Source organism: Elaeis guineensis, chromosome 12 (genome assembly GCF_000442705.2).
Source record: "Elaeis guineensis isolate ETL-2024a chromosome 12, EG11, whole genome shotgun sequence".
Taxonomy (NCBI): Eukaryota; Viridiplantae; Streptophyta; class Magnoliopsida; order Arecales; family Arecaceae; genus Elaeis; species Elaeis guineensis.
The window spans coordinates 90,801,802-90,823,326 of NC_026004.2; the positions used below are offsets into that span (position 1 = coordinate 90,801,802).

General features: G+C 43.0%; 1 protein-coding gene, 3 non-coding genes and 1 pseudogene across 4 annotated transcripts; all 5 read right to left on the reverse strand.

The window, feature by feature from the left end:
* Positions 1-378: 378 nt before the first annotated feature.
* LOC105061321 (small ribosomal subunit protein uS3y-like) lies at positions 379-4,979 on the reverse strand (annotated as a pseudogene).
* Positions 1,963-2,110, reverse strand: LOC114912758 (small nucleolar RNA snoR143). Its single transcript, XR_003798591.1, has one exon. It is a non-coding gene; the product is annotated as a small nucleolar RNA snoR143 (small nucleolar RNA).
* On the reverse strand, positions 2,695-2,852 carry LOC114912756 (small nucleolar RNA snoR143). Its single transcript, XR_003798589.1, has one exon. It is a non-coding gene; the product is annotated as a small nucleolar RNA snoR143 (small nucleolar RNA).
* Positions 3,049-3,214, reverse strand: LOC114912757 (small nucleolar RNA snoR143). The gene has a single exon (XR_003798590.1). It is a non-coding gene; the product is annotated as a small nucleolar RNA snoR143 (small nucleolar RNA).
* Positions 4,980-13,543: 8,564 nt separating the features above from the next.
* LOC105061320 (uncharacterized) lies at positions 13,544-14,531 on the reverse strand. Its single transcript, XM_010945329.4, has one exon. It carries the CDS (start codon positions 14,372-14,374, stop codon positions 13,706-13,708), a length of 669 nt encoding a protein of 222 aa, XP_010943631.1. The 5' UTR covers positions 14,375-14,531; the 3' UTR covers positions 13,544-13,705.
* Positions 14,532-21,525: the final 6,994 nt, after the last annotated feature.

Consider the following 21,525-nt stretch of genomic DNA (forward strand, 5'->3'; position numbering starts at 1 on the left):
AGCTTAAACGCGTGGCTTTGGGAGCCTGAGCTACAAAACCACCACCCTTCAATATCAAAACAATAGCTTGGGAAAAACAAAAACTACCTTAACCTGCAGCGTACCAAATACACTTGCTATTCATATCATTGGCAAAGGTAAATAATTTGGACAAAAAATTTTGTAGTAGAGCAAGACAGCTACCCGAAATCACAAATTAGCAGATACAGAAACTAGCATTCATGCAATCGCCAATGGATATTTCGCAAATGCCATGCCTGATCGTTAGACGTAGTTACCCTATTGAGGTCACATGCGGCATGACGATATCAATTTCTGAACCTGACATTTATACAAAAAAATAACTTAAACAAAAACCAGATTAAGAGCAAGAAGAAGTTATACTGACGTCAATTTTTCCTTATCTCCTCACTGGAGTACAACCACCCAGGTCCATCAACAAGATTAAAGAACAAAGAACATGTTGGAAAAAGAAAAATATTGTCAAAAGATCATTATCGATCACCAAAATTATATCACCAATACACCTAACGCCTAATAGAGCTACAATGTAAAAAATTTGCTTAATTAGTCTCTCAACCTAGACTTTCAAGAAATTCATCACCCTGTAGTAAGTGAAGGAATTTCAAAACTGTGGTCTAAGGGGAAAATATTATATTTCATGGGCAATCAGAGGAGGCAGAATCAACTCCTCTTCCTCCTTGGCAGCATGAATTGTAACAAGATCAGGCAATGGAGTAGTGGGGCCCTGCTTCCCCCTGCGATCCCAATCCAGCATGATCTTCACCTTGATGCCAAGAACTCCCTGCAAAGGTTGGTGACAGAAATCATATCAAATGAATTGCCATGCACTTAAACTGTGGCATCTGATTTCAGTGGAACTTAAATACAGAAGAAATTGAAAGACAAAGCTTGCACTAAGATAAATATCTCTTTGATGCTATTATCTAATATATATTAGCATAAACATCAAATGATAACCAACTCAATCTACTCAAGTTTTAATCACAAGGCAGAGAACAGATGCCACTACAAATTCTGGGAAAGATATTCAAAAAACCAAAAGCAGAAAAAGCAAATATTCCCAGTTTTTTTAGACATTACATAAATCTATTGACTGGTTTGCTTCCATGCTTAGTTGTCATAGTAAGTCTGTAAAGCTACATCCTGCCAGACTATTGACATCATCCTCCCAAAATCAGGAAATCACATCTAAAAATTTCCATACGAGTTAAGCAATTTTATCTAAACTTCATGACCATTAAGGATTTGAGGAACTTCTAGATTTTGTAGAATGCATTTTCCTCAAAGAAAACCATAAAAGTTCCTCAACAAACTCCCATGAATTAAAAGTACATGTGGCTTCCCAGAGTGGAAAAACTGCTGATCTGTAGAACATAAGTTGGACATCTATTTAACCACATGGGAAGCTGACCTGTCTCAGAAGGACATGCCTCACAGCAGAATCGATGTATTCATTAACTGGTTGACCAGACGAGATCATGTAACCATCCTTGAACTTCATTGACTTGGCACGTTGTGCCCTGAGCTTTCCACTCACTATGACCTGGAAATAAGCCACTTGCTCAGCAGTGAGACAAAAAAGCACAAACATATAACATTTCTCGCTATTCAAAGACTCACCTCACAACCTTTAGCACCACTGTCCATGATGAAGCGTAGGACTCCATAGCAGGCCCTGCAATGCGACAAAGAATTTGACACTTATAAATGTATGGCAAGAACTATTAGAATATAGATATTACACCACAGATGCATCAATTCTTTCATACTGTTAACAGTTTGTACAAGGTCTGCAACTTACGGTCGTGATAGAGAGAAGGGAAAAAAACTCACAAAAGTGAATAAAAATGGATCCACCACGAAAAAAAACAAAGTGCATGCAGAACTATATCCCTGTTCTCTGCTTTCTGGGGAAAACAACACTCATACTGTAATAGAGAATATGAGATGGAATTAGTAGATGGCATCAAATATCAGTCATCTGTGGATCCATCCCTGCGGTTGTCTGAATAGCTTTTCATTTATGCACTGTTGCTTAAGAGATCACTATTGAAATACATGTAGCCTTATCATCCAACAAATGCAGTGAGTGAATGTATTCATGAAAGCAAAAGAATGCATGTGGCATAGTTATTGAATCATGAATGCAGATCCATGCAGGATTAAATTGTAAATAGGCACAACTAGAAAGAACAAAAAGAAACCTGTAATCATAACTCCCATAAAGTGGATACCAAAAGGAGTCTAGCAAACTGAAATGACTTGAAATTGTATTGAGGAACCATCCATGGACTGCAACAGTATAGACTGTTCACGAGAATTGCATGCCTAGACTTTATGGATTCGGAAGGTCTTATAGCGTAAGGTCTTTAGATAGAGCTAAATGAATTTCTTAACCTTTCTACTGAAATTTGCATGAAGGCCCTTTTCTATAGTAGCACATCTAAGACAATAGAATTAACACCCCCCTCCTCCCAATCCCCCCAAACCAAAAAAAAAAAAAGGAGGAAAATGAAAAAGAAAGAAAGAAAGAAGGAAATCTCTCGTGTTTTGTCTTAATAAATTTATACTAAAACTTAAAACATGATGCATTGTTTGCTATACAATGCAGTCCATTAAAGTCCACATACTCTAGCAAAGAACAGGCCCAACTTTGTTGACAGGAATAATTGATGTGAGATAGAATCAGTAGACAAATGGTATCCAAACCACTCACCTGTGGATCTATCTCTACGGTTGTCTGGCCGCTGCTGTAAAACAGCTTTTCCTGTATGCACCATATCTTGAAATCTCACTAGAAAGATGAGTGAGACCTCATAGATCGACAGGTGCGTGCACATTAATATTGAAACACAAAAAATTAAGTGTGTGCATATATACCAACAAACATTCAAGTGAACAAATCACAGGGAACTAGTCATGCCTATGCACGATGCATGCTTTGCATTCATATTTCACATAATACTATGTTGTATTCTTGTGTCGTAGACATTTATACTGATTACAATTAAAAGAAACATAATGACATATGAGATGGTATCAGTAGACAAACAGAAATTTTAATCAGTCATCTGTGGAACCATCCCTGCAGTTGTCTGGCCGCCGCCGATCGAACGGCTTTTACTCTATGCATTGTTGCTCAGACCCCACAACCAGAACATGTGTGGCCTTGGTTATCCAACAAATGCACAAGCATTAGAGAAAGATTGCTGTTCACATACCTTTCCAAGAATTGACAAGTTTAAATGGCAAACCACAGTAGTGGTATAATAATATACTCTGTAAACAAGACCCTTTGAGATGAGGGGTCTTTTTTAGAGAGAAGAGAAAAAGTGAAAGAAAATAATCTCAATCCGTTGAAGCACATCCTTACAATTCAAATATATAGTTACTATTTCCAATTCTTTCATTCGCATATGCATATACATACATATGCATGCACACACACACACACACACACACACACACACACACACACACATATATATATATATATATACATATACATAGCGGCAGACTTGGGTAAGGTCGATCGGATTTGGGCTCAGATTCGATCGGGTCAAAACTATATAATGGGGGTCCTACATCGATGATCCAAACCATTAAATGTAATATATTATCTCAAAACTACTTACACATTGAAAATCATATAATTTGAAAACCCCAAGTCTGTGCATCAAGTAATCAAAATATACATCAAATTCAATTTTATTTAGGCTGTCCAATTTTTGACTATTTGATGCATAGACTAGGAGTGTCCAAATCGTATGATTTTTTGTATGCAACTAATTTTGAGATAATAGATCATATTCAATAGCTTGGATTATTATTGTACGACCCCTATTATAGAGTTTTAACCCGACCGGATCTGAATCCAAATCCGATTGATCTGATTCTAGCTTGACTCTATATATATACACACACACATAGATACACATACACATACATACATACATATACATACACACACACACGCATATACACACACACACACACACACACACACATATATATATATATACATATACATATATACATACACATACATGTATGTATGTATATGTATGTATAACCAAGTATTCCTCTTGTTTATCCTTTAGTGGTCCCAAAATGCCACATCATGCAAAAGCTTAGTCCCATCATGTCACATGATTCTGAGATTCCCTTAGTGCAAAGATCAAGCATGTAGCCACTTAAATTCTAAGAGATCTTATAAATCCTATAAGAGATAAAAAAACAATTAATTACCCAACTTGGTCAGCCGGGATGAACATATAGTGCGATGGAAACAATAAAAAAACATTAATTAGGGCAGCTAGAATGCATATAAACAGTGGCCAGTATGGAAGACGCTCGGTAAATTACCTTCGAACAGCGAGGCCTCCAAGAAGCTTGTACCGGAGGGACTCTGCCTGAGCAACGGCACAGAGCCCTCTGTTGTTAACCTTCTCAGCATAAAGTTCCACGCTATTCTCCGGAAAGTTGAACCTTTTCTGGACCACCGAGGTCAGCTCCCTTATCCTCCTCCCTTACTCCGGACCTCGACGCCGGAGTAACATCCTCCGCGAGATCCCTCGTGAGGACCTCGTTGAGCTCCGCGTAGAACACTCCATCCGCCACGAACTATAATAGCAAGAAAAATCGGGAAAAATAACCAAAAAATCAGAAAAAACAAAGAGGGCGAAGACGAACGATCTAATCGATACCCCGATTAGAGTAAAATTCTTGGAAAATGGAAGAAGGAGATCTGGAGCAGAAGGGGACGAGGGTTGGGGTCAAAGAGGGCTTGCCTTCCTCTTCTTGCTCATCTGGCTCGCCATCGCTGGAGATCAGGGAGGTGGGGCGAGCCCCCCTCCAAAGAGCTGGAGCCTAATAGAGAACCGTGGATTCGTTCGAAGAAGCGGCCGGGAGATAGAGAAGCCATGGGTAGCAGTATTTATTGTGGCAGGGACCGCGGCGAGAGGCAAAGGAGTTAGGGTTGAGATGAGGTGAGAGGGGAGTTCCGCCTTTAGGCTGAGAATGACTCGGGTCGGGCCGGGTCGGATCGGATCTAAATAAATAATGCAAGGAATAGGACCTGGAGTTGTACATGAGGGAAGCTTACAATTTAACTCATATTAATGGCAGCATACAATTTAACTAATGGTAATTGCAGCAGAGGGTAGCCTGTAGAAACTTGTCAACCAAAAATATAGGGCCAAAGATAAAGAATTGAGTTGGCATTGCATTCTCTATTTGCCTGAAGGAAAGGAACGATAGCATCTCGTACACAACGCTTATGGATCTAGGCAGTTTCCTAAATTCTGGTATATGTAACGCATTCACAGAGAGCTTTTAATAAAGAAACTAGGATTGTTTGAGATGCTACTTTAAGAAAGATAAAAGAAAGATACAGGTACGAGCTTGGCCACTTGTTGCATTAACGTAAACTTGTTTGAGATAGCTTGCTAGAAAAAAGTTTGAATAATGATGATAATTGTTGCAGTCAATTTTTTGTCATCTGTCGTCAAAGATGAGTACCTACAAAACAACATTCTCACATATCGGAGTTGTATCCAGCGGAAATCCTTCGATACTTAAGTCAAAGAAAAAATTGATGAACAGTATATTTGAATGTTGAGAGTAGCAGAGCTCCGACTCAGAAGTATCTTATCGGTACTATTTTCTTATCCTCTTTTTATAGATAATTCTGATATAACCGTCGAGCATGCAGTCTCGCTTTTTATGGTGCTAAATTATCAGACCATAATTGTGGAGTTAGTAGGTCGTTAACTCCCACTAATTGCTGTGACACGTAGTCGATAACCGTTCATAACGATTACAGTATGTTGAGCAGATTGACCGACTATATATCGATATTACTGATATGTCGGTAGAAGGTCCGAGCAACTATCGGTAAGTAGTTCTGATATGCCAATGATCATAGGTCGAAAGTTGTTCAAGTCATCTATTATTTGATAATAGCCGACTGACGGTCGGTTGACTGACTATGAATCGGCGTAGCATGCTTGTGCGACCGATATAGAATCGGAGTCGGAGTTGGTTAACTTGAGTCGAGGGTCGATTGACTTGCCCCAATAGTTGCCTCCTACTCCCAAGTCCAAGATGCTCCGACGTGTGTATTACCACGTGGTTTGTCACATTGGATGAAGGGAGTCATCTAATATCATATCGAACCTTAACTTAGCTGCTAGTTTCTTCGGGATATAAACGTAGGCTGTTTTATCGTTTCGATGGGTACAGAACCATCATTGGACTGTCATATTGATAAGATAATTCGGTATCAGATGTCAGTATCAGATGTCGTTTCGAGAAGATAATTCAGCACCAGATATTATGATTCTACCTAGTAGATCTTTGCCACGTGTCCGAATGTCATTAGGTCGGAGGTGTTCATGTGGATAACGGTGATGTAGCTCGATCAGGAGCAGGTGCGTCAAACCGTTCGATCAATGGTCGGCTCAGATGTCACCACATGTCAACATCTGGTGAGACTCTGATTTGGTTATTTCGATCCTAGCTGTTGAGGGATCCTATATATATAGGATCACTTTCGGCCAACCTTTTACTTTTCATTTTGTCTTCTTTGCTACAGAAACTCTGTTGGAGGATCATCCCAACATCTGAAGCCTTCTTTTCTTCTCGTCTTCCTCTTTGAATTTCAGGTTAAGTCCTTATCTTTCTTGAGTCCTTCATCTTCTTTAGTCTTCTTCTCTCCAATGGCCAGGGGTTCTTTCTCTCGAGATGGTCGGTCGGAGAATCTGACTGACGACTTTTCGTCAGGCCCAGAAGTGGAGACTTCTTCACTTTCGGAATCGAACATTGAGCGGCTCTGAGAGCAATATCGTATCCTGGAGCAATATCAACTTTTCATACCTAGTGCCAACGGTCGGGTGAACGCCCCTCCTTCGAGCCAGGTGGCCTTTTATATTGAAGGCCTTAGGATGGGCCTTCGATTTCTTATTCCAAAGTTCGTCCGAAATATTTTGGACTACTATGGTCTTTGTCCTTCCCAATTGGCACCGAATTCGGTCCAACTAATGATCAGCTTTGCTTTGTTATGTCGGTTACTACCGACCGAACCTCGTCCTTCCCTCTTTCGTGTATTTTTTGTCCTCCGACCTCATTTAAAGATTAAGGATTGGTGGTTCTTCAACCCCCAAAAAGGCCTTTCTTTCTTTACCGATCTTCCATCATCCATCCATGGATGGAAGAATCAATTTTTTTTTGTTTCTTCCTCTCTTCCTTGGGGCTTTCCTTCTCGCTGGGGCGATCCAAGAACCGGCCCCAACAATAACAGCTGGGTGGAGGTCGGTGATCGAGAGGACTTCCATCAGCTGAAGGATATGACGGTCCCACCGCAGAGAGAGCTTATGACTGAACAGGCTCTTTATGACGTCAGCCTCAGTTCGATCACTAACTTAAGTATAGTATAGTCGGTCATTTTTATTTTTATTTTTTTTTATTTATTTCTGAATTGTACCGACTTCGTCATTCTGATTGCAGCCAAGGGTGCGAGTGTCGAGTGCTGACATTCATCAACACGCTGCCAGAAAGAGGGCAGCGTCTGAGGCTGGACCATCCCGACCACCGAAGAAGGGTCAGACTTCTGCTTCTGCATCGGCTGAGGAACTCGATGTACAACCTGCATCAGTTCCTGAATCGATTCTAGCATTGTCAGCCCTGACAGTGCTTCCCAACATGCCGTCAGTTGAAGGGGTGGCAAGTGAAGATGGAGCTGCCGTGGGACCATCAACAGCTCCACCGAATGAGGTTCGGGCCGAGGTGGAAACTGCGGCCAAACCTGAACAATCGACAGCTGCGCTAGTTGCTCCTTCAGCAGAAGGAGTTTTTCGGACGCAATCAAGTTCAAGTTTCTCCTCACTTTTGAATGTGGGGCTGCCGACAAGAGATCGAAAAAAAGCTCCGGCGACTTCGACGGAAGATGCAGCGTCAGAGGGTCACATGATCCACTTCGATATTAGAGTGCCCGAAGATGAGTCGGCTTTGGCCAATCCGACATTGGCCAGGTGGCTCCTCCGGGCTGCTCTTCTCCTGATCGATCGAGAGAATCGAAGAAATAGGACAGTGGTCGAGATGTTCTCATCCTTTTACCCGATGATACTTGAAGTGAGTTTCTTTCTCTCTCTTCTTTTTTTTTGATTTGATCCGACTCATCTTCTGTTTGCAATTGGTCCACGACATGTTCAACTTAGAAGCTGGCTATGTGAAGTTTGACGACTTCCGTCGGATATGGATGAATAAAGTGGCGGTCGTCGATGCTGAAAAGGCGGCTGCCCTCGAGCAGCTTAGGTTGGCAGCTGAGCGGGAGGCCAAGCTTCGACAGAAAGTCTCCCATTTGACTGATGACGTGGAATCTTCTAGAGCCGACCTTGAGTCAGCTCATCAAAATATTTCGACTCTTGAGTTGCGGGTCAAAAGCAAAAAACACTCCATCCACCGGCTTTGATGGGAACGAGACGGATGTATTACTGAACTTGAAGCCGAACGCGGATGACATCGGGCCAACCTTGAAAGGTTAGCACTGGCCAAAGAGGAGTCGTCTTCCGCACGAGCCAATGCTGAGTTGGCGAAGGTGGAAGCGGAGTCAGCGAGGGAGGCCTTAAGTCGGGTGATCGAGGACTTCAAAAATTCAGAAGAATTCAAGGAGGAGATCCTCGAAGGCGAGTTTGCTTCTTATTGTGTCGGGTATGAGGACGGTCGAGATGCGGTCAGAAAGTTATATCTGGACCTTGACTTGAGCAACATCGTCCCTTCGTAGTTGGAAGACGGAGCTGCTGAAGAAGAAGCCTCACCGACCCAAGCTGGAACACCGACCGTGCCAGAAGTTGTCCAAGTCTCGGACGCTACATCAGGGCAAAGAGATAAGGATGGCAACGAATCTTGATTGGTGTATTTTTATTTTTCTTTTTGTAATCAAACACTTGTAATCGGACTTCGGTCCAATTTTGTAATCTCCTCTTTGCAATGAATGAAAAGAATTTTTTCTAAGTCCAGACTCTTTGGTTTGCTTGTCTGCAATGTAAAGTAATTATTTAGCTATCGAACATCAATCGACGAACCGAACATTCGATGGGATTTGTAGAATCATCCGTTAGTCGCATAGTTCTTTTGACGTACTTATAAGAATTAGGATAAGTCGAAATACCCTACGATCGATATTTAGTCAGGTTTGTATGTCAAATCATTTGATAATCGATGGCAAGCCGAATATCCTTCGACTGACCGTAACCAAATCGATATAATTTCAATCTAACCTTGATCGCATTGGCATAATATTCTACTTAGTTATAACTAAGTCGGCATAATAGTCTTTCGACTATGATCGGCTTTTACAGTAGAAAGTTGGGATATGTTCGATACCGAGACATACTCGGTATTATGGCTTTTACAATGAAAGCCAAAGTATAGTCGATGCGTCGGTTTTTATAGTGAAAAATCGAAATATAGTCGATAGTCGATAAATTGACCGTCCATCTATCGGTCCATTACTACTTCATAGTTGAATGAAACTTGTGATTCTGAAATGCAATGTTTCATTCCGAATAGTGTATATATAGACAACTTTATTGATAATATGTCTTCAAGTCGTCGGCATTCCATGTTTGTGAAATAGTTGTTCCACACGATCATAGTCGAGTCGACATTGTTCTGCCGTAGAGAAATACTATTGTAGATTGTTCTGTTGATCCAAAATATGATCATAAACTGCTACATTGTAAAAGAGTATAGTCATTATTCGAAGAAGCTTTTCGAATCGTCGATCAAGATCGATTCGTCGTGTGGAGAAGCTTTTCAAATGTCTGCCCCCCAGTTCTTTGGTCGCTCAGAGATCATGTTGATTACTCCCGTTGTTGGTCGATTGTTGATAGTCTTTTTAGTTTGTGGCTGAGGTTGTCGATCAGCAGGTGGTTGAGTCAGTTGATCCTTTCGAAACTTTTCGAGGTAGCCTCATCGGATCAGAGCTTCTATCTCATCCTTGAATTGGATACACTACTCGGTATCGTGATCGTGATCATGATGGAACCGACAGTACTTCTTTCTGTCTCGACTCTTTGATGGTGCTCTCATCAGTGGAGGGTGTCGTAAGTATTTTACTTCTTCGATCTCCATCAAGATCTGCACACGAGGAGCAGTAAGAGGAGTGTAGGAGTCATACCTACTATAATTCGACTTCGGACTCCGTCGTCGAGATGAAACTCGCTTATTGACAGTCGGCCAACTTGATTCGATTGGAGCTTCACTTTTCTTTTGTTTCTTCTTCTGATCTTTTTCACTTGTTTGGCATCGATCAGAAACAGCTTCATCCGCACGAATGTACTTATACGTGTACTCTAGAAGTTCAGCATAGATCCGAAGGAGAGTTTTGTCAAGAGAGTAAGTAAATCTGGATCTCCTCAGACTCCTTTTCATGGCTGATATAGCCATGTCTTCGTTGAGGTCCCTGATCTCAAGTGTAGCATGTTGAAATGGGCCACAAAGTCTCTCAGTGTCTCTGTCTCATCTTGCTTGATCGAAAAGAAACTGTCGAATGTTCATGGCGGCCTTCGATTTGTGCTGAAATGGATCATGAAGAAATGTTCGAGCTGTTCGAAAGAATTGATGCTTCTCGATTGGAGTCCGAAGTACCAGGCTCGAGCAGCCTTCCAAAGAGTTGCCGGAAAGCTAATACATAAAAGGGCATCGGTTGCTCCCTAGATCATCATGAGAGCTTTATAGCTCTCCAAGTGGTCGATGAGGTCGGTGGAGCCATCATATGATTCCACTTGCGGCATCTTGAACTGAGAAGAAATCGGTTCATCAAGGATGCGTCGAGAGAGAGGTTAGATAGTGTGGAAGTTATAGTCGTTGGAAGCCTTCCGACCTCCCACCTGAAGTCGGGCTAGCTGATGATCAATTTTCTGAAATTTACATTCATAATCGTCCAGCCACCGCTGCTGAGAAACTCCGAGGATGGAACCCCCTAACGAGTTCGAAGGAGAGACAGAAGGTGTCCACGGCCATTTCCCCTTCCTAATGTTGTGTGCACAAGAAAGAGAGGGAGAATGTCACAAATGATGAGTGGCACGGTGAGTGCTGAGAGCATGGTTGTTCGTCTCGGCAGGAAGGTGATCGCCGTGGAGGACGGCGGCTATGTCTGGATGGCACCGACTGTGCCATCGGTTGCTCTGCTAGCGACTGCTGCTGCTGTTGAGTTTATTATTGTTGAAGGCTTTTGACTGCCTTCGTCAAAACGTTCATTCGCTGCATGAATGCAGCGATCTGAGCATCTGTGGTGACCACAGGACGTGAGGAACTAGACTCTGCTACTGAAGGTGGGGGAGGAGCATCTTTCCGACAAAAAGAGTGCCTCACCGATCTAGTCGAGTACTGGGCTCTTATTTTCGACATGATAAATTATGATTTTCTCTCCTATCTGGCGTGCCAATCTGTTGCAGTCAATCGTCTGTCGTCGGTGATGAGCACCTACAAAACAAAATATCCTCACAGATCGGAGTTGTGTCCAACGAAAATCCTCCGATACTTAAATCAGAGAGAAATTGATGAACAGTATATTTGAATGTCAAGAGTAGCAAAGCTCTAGCTCAGAAGTATCTTACCGATGCTGTTCTCTTACTCTCTTTTTATAAATAATTCTGATGTAACCGTCGAACACGTGGTCCCGCTTTTTATGATGCTAAATTATCGAACTATAATTATAGAGTTAATGGATTGTTAACTCCCACTAATTATCGTGACACGGTTACAGTATGTTAAGCAAATTGACCGACTATATATCGATAGAAAGTCCGAACAAGCTGACTGACGATCGATTGACCGACTATGAGTCGGCATAACATGCTTGTGTGACCAATGTAAAATCGGAGTTGATTAACTTAAATCAGGAGTCGATTGACTTACCCCAACAAAGATAAAGGTGAGGATTGATATTTGGAGCATTTAGGCAGTAGCAACTTTAATAGCATCATCATCAATATGATATTTTGTAAAGGGATAGGGTGTATATAACTTAGTTATCTTAAGCTATTGCAGGTGTGTGGAAGCAGATTTCCCAAAAGAAATCTACAAAGTGCTTAGAAGGTGGGCACCGAAGTTTCGTGAGTCTGAAGGAGGGTAGTACAGGACTACAGAATAAAGGATGATAGTGTTTGGTCTATTTTTCTCAAAAAAAAAAAAAACAGCTTATAACCAATTTTGTTTTGGTTGAAGAAACATATATTAAACTTTCAAAAAAAAAAATGTAAAAATGAAGCTTTAATATTAAAAATTTATGCAGGAAAGAGATGAGGTCTGGGAAATAAGGAGCCAAGACAATAAAAGATCAACGGTAGTTTGCTGTAATTTACTGTTACAAATAATAATCTAAATGAGCTACAAACGTTGAAATCTAAACAAGAAATAAATAAGGACTGAATGGTTGGTCAGGGTGGAGATTTCTTAGCAGGAGGGTGACGCATTAACAGTTTATTGTAATCATTTGATTAAAGTAGAGTAATTAGTTAACAGACATTGATTTCAAATATAATAAATCTTTGCATTGATAGTAAAATAATTTAACATAAGTATATACATGCGATTCTCTAGATGGTCTCAAGATTTCTTAATTGATTCCACAAATCACCATTCAACTTGTTTCAATAAAGCAAGCTTTATCAAACATGTAATTTACTAGAAAATATTGAAAAAAAAATCAGAAAACATCAAGAATGATTTTCAGCTAATATATCATATTAAAGAATATCAGAAATATTCTAAAATATACATCACATGTACTAAAATAATGAGATCTCGATTATATTTATTTTTCTCTAAAATCAAGGTATCTTGTTTGTATACATGTATCATCCCAATAAATACAAAACCCTAAGAAATTTTTCTGCTCAACTCCAACATAATTTAGCTCATACCATAAGTATATAAATTGATTCGTTACAAACATCTATATATATATATATATATATATATATCATCAAAATAGAGATCACGTAGCACATATCCTAACATCCAACATAACACATTTAAATTTAATATTTCAAAAACAAAGGAACTAAAAGAACTTACAAGGAAGAAATTTGCAGTTAATGATTGGTGAGAATTTCATTGACTATTTCATGGATCATTAACTGCAAATTGAATCAAGCAGTTAACGGAATATAGCAATAAAATATCGAATCGAACTTATGCAGTTGCCCTGAAATTCTCATGAAAAGCTCAGGAAGGATTCCGGTACCATGTTGCTCATAAAACTATAACCTTGATCAAAGCCTTATCCCAACCATTTGGGTTGGCTTTATGAATCCTCATTCACCAAGTATTCCTATTTAGAGCTAATGTCTGCAAATCAGAATGAAAATATAACATGCATGGCACAGGACATTATCATGTACATCTAAACTTGTCTAATTTCTTATCATGATGTATATAACCAATTTCTCTTTAGTCCCATGTACACAAAATGTAAAAGTTGAAAGAATTTTGGTAAGCAAACAAGAAGAGAGAAAAACCAATTTCAGTTCTATGACTTGGACTGAACCGATCCCCATCAAACTAGTTCTTTCTTTCTTCTCAGCGTCAATACATCAAACAAGTAAACTGCAGTTGATTCAATCAAAAACATCATAATGAAATACTACTTAGAGAGAGAAAAGAAACATAGGAATCAAATCAGCTTCTTCTTCCTTGGAGAAATCCTTCTCGGCGTAACACCATCCACCTCCTTCCTCTTCCTCCTCTCCACGCTCCCTTTCCCAGTGACGGTAGGCTCCTCACCGAGTTCCACTTCCTCCACGTCCGGCTTCCGGCTCCGGGTCCTCGATGCAACCCCTTCCCCCTCCTCACTCTGCTTCCCCATCTGCTGCTGTTCTGCAATCCTATCAAACTCATCACCGAGCCTCCTCGCCCTCTTCCTCTTCTGAGCGGACCCAATCAACGGAGACGAAACGATGCTAACATCCTTTGCCTTCTTCTGGAACTCCTCCTCCTCTGAGTCGGAGGAGTCGGAACGGAGCGAAGCCAGAGACAGGGGCTTATGGCCGGAGAACCTTGGCTTGGCCGCCGGGTTTCGGTTGAGGGAAGGAGAGCTTCCGTGCGTTCTCTCTTGCTGTGCGCGGAGCTTCTTGATGGAGCCCTCGATCCGGCCCTGGAGGCGATGGCGCTTGAAGCTGAGGCCGCCCATGGACCAGTGAGCGTCGTTTGCCCATAAGAGCAGCGGATCCATGACGGGCACCGGCGGGTCGACGCGTTCGTCGTTCAGCTTCACCTCGGTGTAGAAGCGCGGCCGCGGGAGGCTGCTCCCGTAGAACCTCCCCGGCCCCAAACCCACTACCATCTCTTCGAAGATTGGAGAGAAAGAGAAGCAATTGGAGAAGAGGAGATGAGAGAGAGTGGGGCGATGGGGCGCTTTTTATTAATGATGAGGAGGTTAGGGAATGGCGGGAAGTTTGGCGCCAGAATTTTGGCGGTAAAGCGGTAAGAGACTAATTACCCAAAAAAGCAGTAGGCGCGAGGCGATTCGAAAACCAAATGACGCGCGCGGCCGGAAAAGGGGGATTCCCACCTCCGTCGACAATTGGGTCTCAGTCAGTTTGGTTATTTGCCCAAGCCCGGATCATACTTGGGCTGGGTTTTGAGACGAAGAGGGGTGATTTGAGACGAAGAGGGCCGGCAAGGCCACCCCACTAATAGCTCTTCCTACATATAAATCTAATCTAATCTAATATATATATATATATATATATATATATATATATATATATATATATATATATATATATATATATATATATATATATATATATATATATATATATATATATATATATATATATATAAAAGCTGTTATATAAATAGCTAATTTTTATGTATGTATACTATGTGCACCAAAATCAATTTTCAGTATGCTATCTATCTAACAATCCTTTCGGCATTAAATAAAAATATTATGTCGTTAATGGATGGAATTGAAATTCATTTATGTATATTTAATTATATTATTAAAGACTGCTGTTATTAATATTAGAAATATAAATAGATATGCTATTACTATTTATAAAGAATATTTTTTAATAAATAATCAATTTTATGATGTAGAACTCGTGTGGCAAGGTGCGGGCTCACAACTAATATATATATATATTAAGACAGAGTTGAGAAGTCTCCATTTGATATGTGAGATCTTGAAATAATGGGAGAGAGTCACGTGGCAAAAATAATTTTATTCAACGCATTTTCGAAGGGCGAAGGAGGAAATAACAGGCCGCAAGATCCTATGGTAGACAAGGAAGAAGTCTTGTTGAATGCTATCGACGGTGGCGATGGCGGTCAAGAGGGTGAGGAGGAGGGCAACACAAGTGAGGGTAAGGGTGAGGGAGGTATCGACAAACATTGCAAGCAACGGGCAGCCGAGAGGGTGGGGAGGAGGGCAGCTATAGCATAGGCAAGGACGAGGGTGGCGTCCGCAAAGGATGGGTAAGAGAGGTGGTTGTGGAGGAGAAGACGGAGGAGGGATTGGAGAGGGGAGGAGATGGAGAAGGGGCCGAAGGGAGGCGGTGGTGATGAGGAGGCAGGAGAGACGAAGGAGGAAGAGGATGGTGACAGCGAGAAAGTGGTGGGAGTAGGCCGCAACGGCATGTTTTGACTCCAAGATTGTTAGGATTTGATGTCTCAAGATTCAGCCTACATTGAGCCCATAGCAAGGTTCGCGACGAAAAACGAAGTCCAACGAGACCAAGATCATCCGAAACGGAGCTCGGATGGAGGAGATACAAACTTTTGAAGTCGACACGAGACTCGAGGCGGTGGAGGACCGCCGGCGGCCGGCAGCGAGCAGCAGCGGCGCGGCCGCAGGCTGTGGCGAACAGGACGCGCGACCTAGGCGCGCGGGATGCGTGACCCAGGCGGGCGCGTGGCCCAGCCCCACGCGGGCCCGCACGCAAGCGCAGCCCAGGCCCGCGAGTGCAGACCGGCCCAGGCGGCCTGCTTGGCCCTTTACACCGATCCACAGAGGACCGGGCAGTCCACGGCTGGGCCTGTGGACCACGTGGGCATTTCTCACACATTTCACACGGTCCACGACACTATTCTGTAGATCGGAGCGTGATCGAATGGCGTGGGTGGCTTCCGATCTTGATCCGACGGTCCAGAAGTTATTTGGGTTGATTAAGAAGTCCTAATCATGGTCTAAATCGTGATTAAGGCCTATAAAAGGCCCTGTACATAGAGAACAGAGGCATGGTTCGATTTTTTGCCTGAGATCGCACGGAACCCGAGAAGAGAAAGAAGAAAAAGGCAGAAGCGCTGAGAGAAAAGGAGCAGGAGGCTCCTGGACAGCGGTCGCCAGGCACTTCAGGGGTTCAGGGGGTCTTCCAAGAGAGAGAGAGCTTTTATGAGGAAAACTTCTAGTGAGAGAGAATTAGATGTACAAGGGTTGAGGGTGAGGTCTCTTCTTGTAAAATTTTTTTTTTCATAGTGAAGTTTGCATGCCCCGTGGAGGCGAGCCCTTTTGTGGCTGATCCATGTATTTTGATTGTTTTTCTTTTTGTTTTGTTTCTTCTTTCTTTCTGCTGCATCACGTGGTACTGAAAAGATCTTGGAAGGTGGTGTCCAGGCCAGACATCTACCCAACAAGTGGTATCAGAGCAAGGCGGTACAAGGATGCAGATTACAGCGGTGGTGAGCAAGATTGAAGATAGAGAAGACAAGAACAATCAAGATGAAGATCAACAAGTTCGATGGTAAGAGTAATTTCTCCTTGTGGCAGGCAAGGGTGAAGGACGTGCTCATCCAACAGGGGTTGATCGATGCTCTCTTGTGCGATGAGAAGTCAACCACCATGGAGATGCGGGATTGAAAATGGCTACAGATGCAGGCAGTGAGTACCATCCGCATGTACCTGACGGATGAGGTGGTGATCCATGTGCTGAGTGAGACTTCCCCGACGGTGCTGTGGTCGAAGCTCGAGGAGTTATACATGGCGAAGTCTCTCACCAATACACTTTTCCTCTGGAGGCAGTTTTATCAACTGCGGATGACTGAGGGACAGAGCATGCAGGAGCATTTGAGCCACTTCCAGAAGATCCTCACCGACCTCTTCAGCATTGGCGAGAACGTTGAGGAGAAGACCAGGGCGCTGGTTTTGCTGGCGTCGCTTCCCCCTTTGTACGAGTCCTTGATGACTACTCTTCTAGTAGGGAAGAGCACTATCAAGATGGACGAGGTCACCGCGGCGATATTCCAAAACGAGGTTCTCAGGAGGGAGAACCCAGCTTCGAGCTCAGGTGGCGATAGTTCAGCTTTGGTGGCTTCTGGAGGAGCAGGAGGCGGTAGACTGAGCGACAGGAGATCGCAACGAGGGCGGTCTAAGTCCAGGAGGGACTTGAGCAAAACCAGGTGTTACTGGTGTGAGGAGTTAGGGCATCTAGCCAGAGATTGCCCTCAACTTAAAAATCGGACGGTGGCTGCTGTAGTGACGGCCGGCAGCGATTTAGATGGAGATATCTTTGAGATATCTGACAATGTATCTACTTCTTCCCAGCAGTGGATATTAGATTCTGCATGCCCTTATCATGTATGTTACAGAGAGGAGAGTTTGACTCCCTGGAGAACAGTGAGGGCACTGTATATCTACCGGATGGATTGAGCTGTGCGATCAGAGGCATTGGGACGGTCAGTTAGAGGACACATGACGGTGCAGTGAGGAGATTGGGGGAGGTCCGATATATATCTGATTTCAGGCGAAATCTTATCTCACTTAGCAGACTGGATTCAAGAGGCTACAGGACGGTAGCTGGTAGAGGAATCCTGAGGGTGTTACGCGGCGATAGGATTGTACTGGAGGGGAAGAAGAGGAGCAGAGGATATTATTACCTAGCAGGAAGCCCAGTGCGAGGTGGAGCTTCGGGAGCCAAACGGAGCCCAGAGTGAGGTGGAGCTCCAAGAGGCGGATCAGGCACGAGACAGGAGACTCGGGAGAATGAGAGGTGACGTCGCAAGGTAAGATTCCTATTACCGCAGGATGATGCCCCGAGTAGATCTCAGGTCAGGAGGAGCACAGCATACGATGGAGACGTGATCGAGCAGTCTGGCTCGACTCCCATGTTTGCCCATCTATGATCAGCAGGCGATTGCCCCAGGGCATGGGGACGAGGAGATCCAAAAGCTCTCGGAGTTTGGAGGAGACTGAATATTGAGTCGAGGTAAAGATTGTTAGGATTTGACGCCTCAAGATTCAGCCCACATTGAGCCTACAGCGAGGTTCGCGGTGAAAAACGAAGTCCAACGAGATCAAGATCATCTGAAATGGAGCTTGGATGGAGGAGATACAAGCTTTTGAAGTCGGCACAAGACTCGAGGCGGCGGAGGACCGCCGGCGGCGGGCAGCAGCGGCGCGCAAGATGTGCGATCCAAGCTTGCGCGTGGGCCCGCGTGCAGGCGCGGCCCAGGCCTAGGCGGCCTGTCTGGCCCTTTACACCGGTCCACTGTGGATCGGACGGTCCACGACTGGGCCTGTGGACCGCGTGGGCATTTTCCACGCGTTTCACGCGGTCCATGGCACTATTCTATGGACCGGAGTACGATCGAACGGCGTGGGTGACTCCCGATCTTGATCCGACAGTCCAGGAGTTATTTGGGTTGATTAAGGAGTCCTAATCATGGTCTAAGTCATGATTAAGGCCTATAAAAAGCCCTGTACATAGAGAACAGAGGCATGGTTCAGCTTTTTGCCTGAGACTGCACGGAACTCGAGAAGAGGAAGAAGAGAGAGGCGGAAGCGTTGAGAGAGAAGGAGTAGGAGGCTCCTGGACAGCGGTCGCCAGGTACTTCAGGGGTTCAGGAGGTCTTCCAAGAGAGAGAGTTTTTGTGAGGGAAAGTTCTAGTGAGAGAGAATTAGGTGTACAAGGGTTGAGGGTGAGGTCTCTTCTTGTAAATTTTTTTTTTCATAGTGAAATTTGTATGCCCCATGGAGACGAGCCCTGTTGTGACTGATCCACGTATTTTGATTGTTTTTTTTTTGTTTTATTTTTTTTTTTTTTTCTGCTGCATCACGTGGTACTGAAAAGATCTTGAAAAATGATATTCAGATCAGACATCCATCCAATAAAAATTATGCCAGCGAGCATGTCTGGTCATGACGAGCGTCGCATCTCCACCACCGTCTGCATAAGACCCATGAAGTATCATGGATTTACTAGTTTAACGAGTATCATGGATTTACTAGTTTGTTGGGTTTTTTGACGCATCTTTTGGTTGGAGCGGTGCGGAAAGATTCCATCTTTTTGAGGTTTTTAGTGGGGTTTTTGGGTTCTTGGGGCGCAGCGATAGGGTGAGGTCTCAGATATTGGGGTGAGGTGGGATTTTTCTGGGTGTTTAGTTACAATATTATGCGCCATCTGCCGTTGGTTGTATGCGCATGTTCTTCTTGTAACATTCATCAATTGTTTATTGCTATTTTATCAGAGCGTCAATCCAGTCGTTATTGTTTTTCAATCTATTCCTAGTTGTGGTATTAATAATCAAGATACCAACAATCGAGTCATGGACTCACGTCAAAATAGGATACAGATGCGGATTCGAATACGGAGCGGAACCCATCACCACTCTATTTATATTTTCCCTCCCACACGGCTTTGACGTCCTTCTCTGGAGACCTTTATTCCATTTAAATTTTCCAAGGTTTAGGTTCCATTTAAGTAGAAGGCCAGAGGAAAGTAAGTAGATATTTTTAATATTTTATAATTATTGATTATTAAATTTAAAAATTATAAAATATTTATAATTTATTTTATATTATAATTTTTTAATATTTTTATTTTATAATTATTTTTTATCATCTCTACTGTCATCTTTTTCTCTATCATCACCGGCATGGCATCGGATTTCCTTCTCTGACATCAGATTGGATCTTCACAAGATAAATTAAATTAAATATTATTTAAAAAAATCATATCTACCTATTGCATGGGATTATAATCTAATTTTACTAATACCTGATTAAGGCTAAGGATGGAGCACTAATAATATTACGTATCAGGATTTAACACAAATATCAGAGGAGTAGTAGTTGCTGTTACGTAATCTTCATTAAGGCCATCACATATTGGTGGTCTATTTTCGTGAACTTGTTCCCCTACTGAATTTTTTTTTCCCGATAAGATGGGTAATCATGCAAGTCTATCCTATCTAATCTTTCAGGAAAAGAAGTGCACCTGGGACTCAAGGCCCAGTTTACTCGTTGATACAGAAGGAATTTCCAATCGAATTTAGGATTTTAATTAATGCTTAAAGATGGGTATTTGTGGGGTTGGATATAAAATATCAAATCTAATATATATATATATATATATATATATATATATATTTATATAGAGGTCTCACAATGCAATTATACAAAAGTTCCATTCGACACGTGGGATGCTGGAGAAAGGCAGAGGAAGCCACATGGAAAAAAACCCTGCTTCGTAAACTCAACAGCCATCACCTAAGCTTCCCCGTTCGCCCGCTTCGTAGACTTCTCAATTCAACAGCCATCGCCTAAGCTTCCCTGTTCGCCCACTTCGTAGACTCCCGAGGACATGCTGATGCCGGGGAGACCGAAGGTGCAAAAAATACGGCGGGGTAGCGAGATCGATCGACCGAGCGAGCGAGCTCGAGATCAGGAGCTAAAAGTGGTGGCGGGGTAGCGAGATCCACCGAGAAGGAGAGAAGGGTTTGGAAATTACGACGATCGTCCCGTTCCCAACTTAGATCCGGCCCGAATAAATTTGGAGTAGGGTCGGGAGTGGTGACGCCGGCGGCACGGCGACGGCCCAAGAGGAGAATAGAGAAGGCAAGTGACGACTGCTCGAGGAAATAACAGAGGTTTGTTGGTTTCCTTTTCCCTTCTCGGCATGTTCTAAGGAGTCTGACCAGTTTTTAGCATGTTTCAGGCTTTGCCGGAGGGCAAGGCCGGTAGGGCGGTGGCGGCCGCTGCCCATCGATAGCCGGAGCCGTGATCAAGAAGCCGAAGGAGGGGCAGTTCAGCCCCAAGCAGGACAGCAGTAGCGGTGGGGCTCGGGCGGGAGATGCGGAGGGCGTGGGTCTCCACGGGGTGGGGGTGGGGGTGGGGGTGGTGGTGGTGGCTGTGGCAGGGGAGGCATGGCCGGTGAAGCCGCCACCGGCGGAGGTGATGGAGATGGAGAAGAAGATGTGGGCTAAGTTCTGCATAACGGGGTTTTGGAAGAGCCCGTCACAAAGACGAGGAACGGTGAGACTGTATGCATCTGTTAAAGAAAAGGACGAGAGATGCAGGAAAAAGAGGAGAAACATAAAAAAAAAAGTAAATGGAAAAGATCTCTTCCTTATATTTTATTATGATATGTACATTCATATATAGAGATAAAGAAGAGAAAAACAGACAAAATTGGAGAGATCACGATATCAATCACGTGAGCCTCCCAATTCAAAAACATGCCATAGTAATTATAAAATATTCTAGACAATATT

What these genes read in the sequence shown, in the direction of transcription:
- LOC105061320 (XM_010945329.4), bottom strand. Translation starts at nt 14,374, where the DNA reads ATGGTAGTGGGTTTGGGGCCGGGGAGGTTCTACGGGAGCAGCCTCCCG.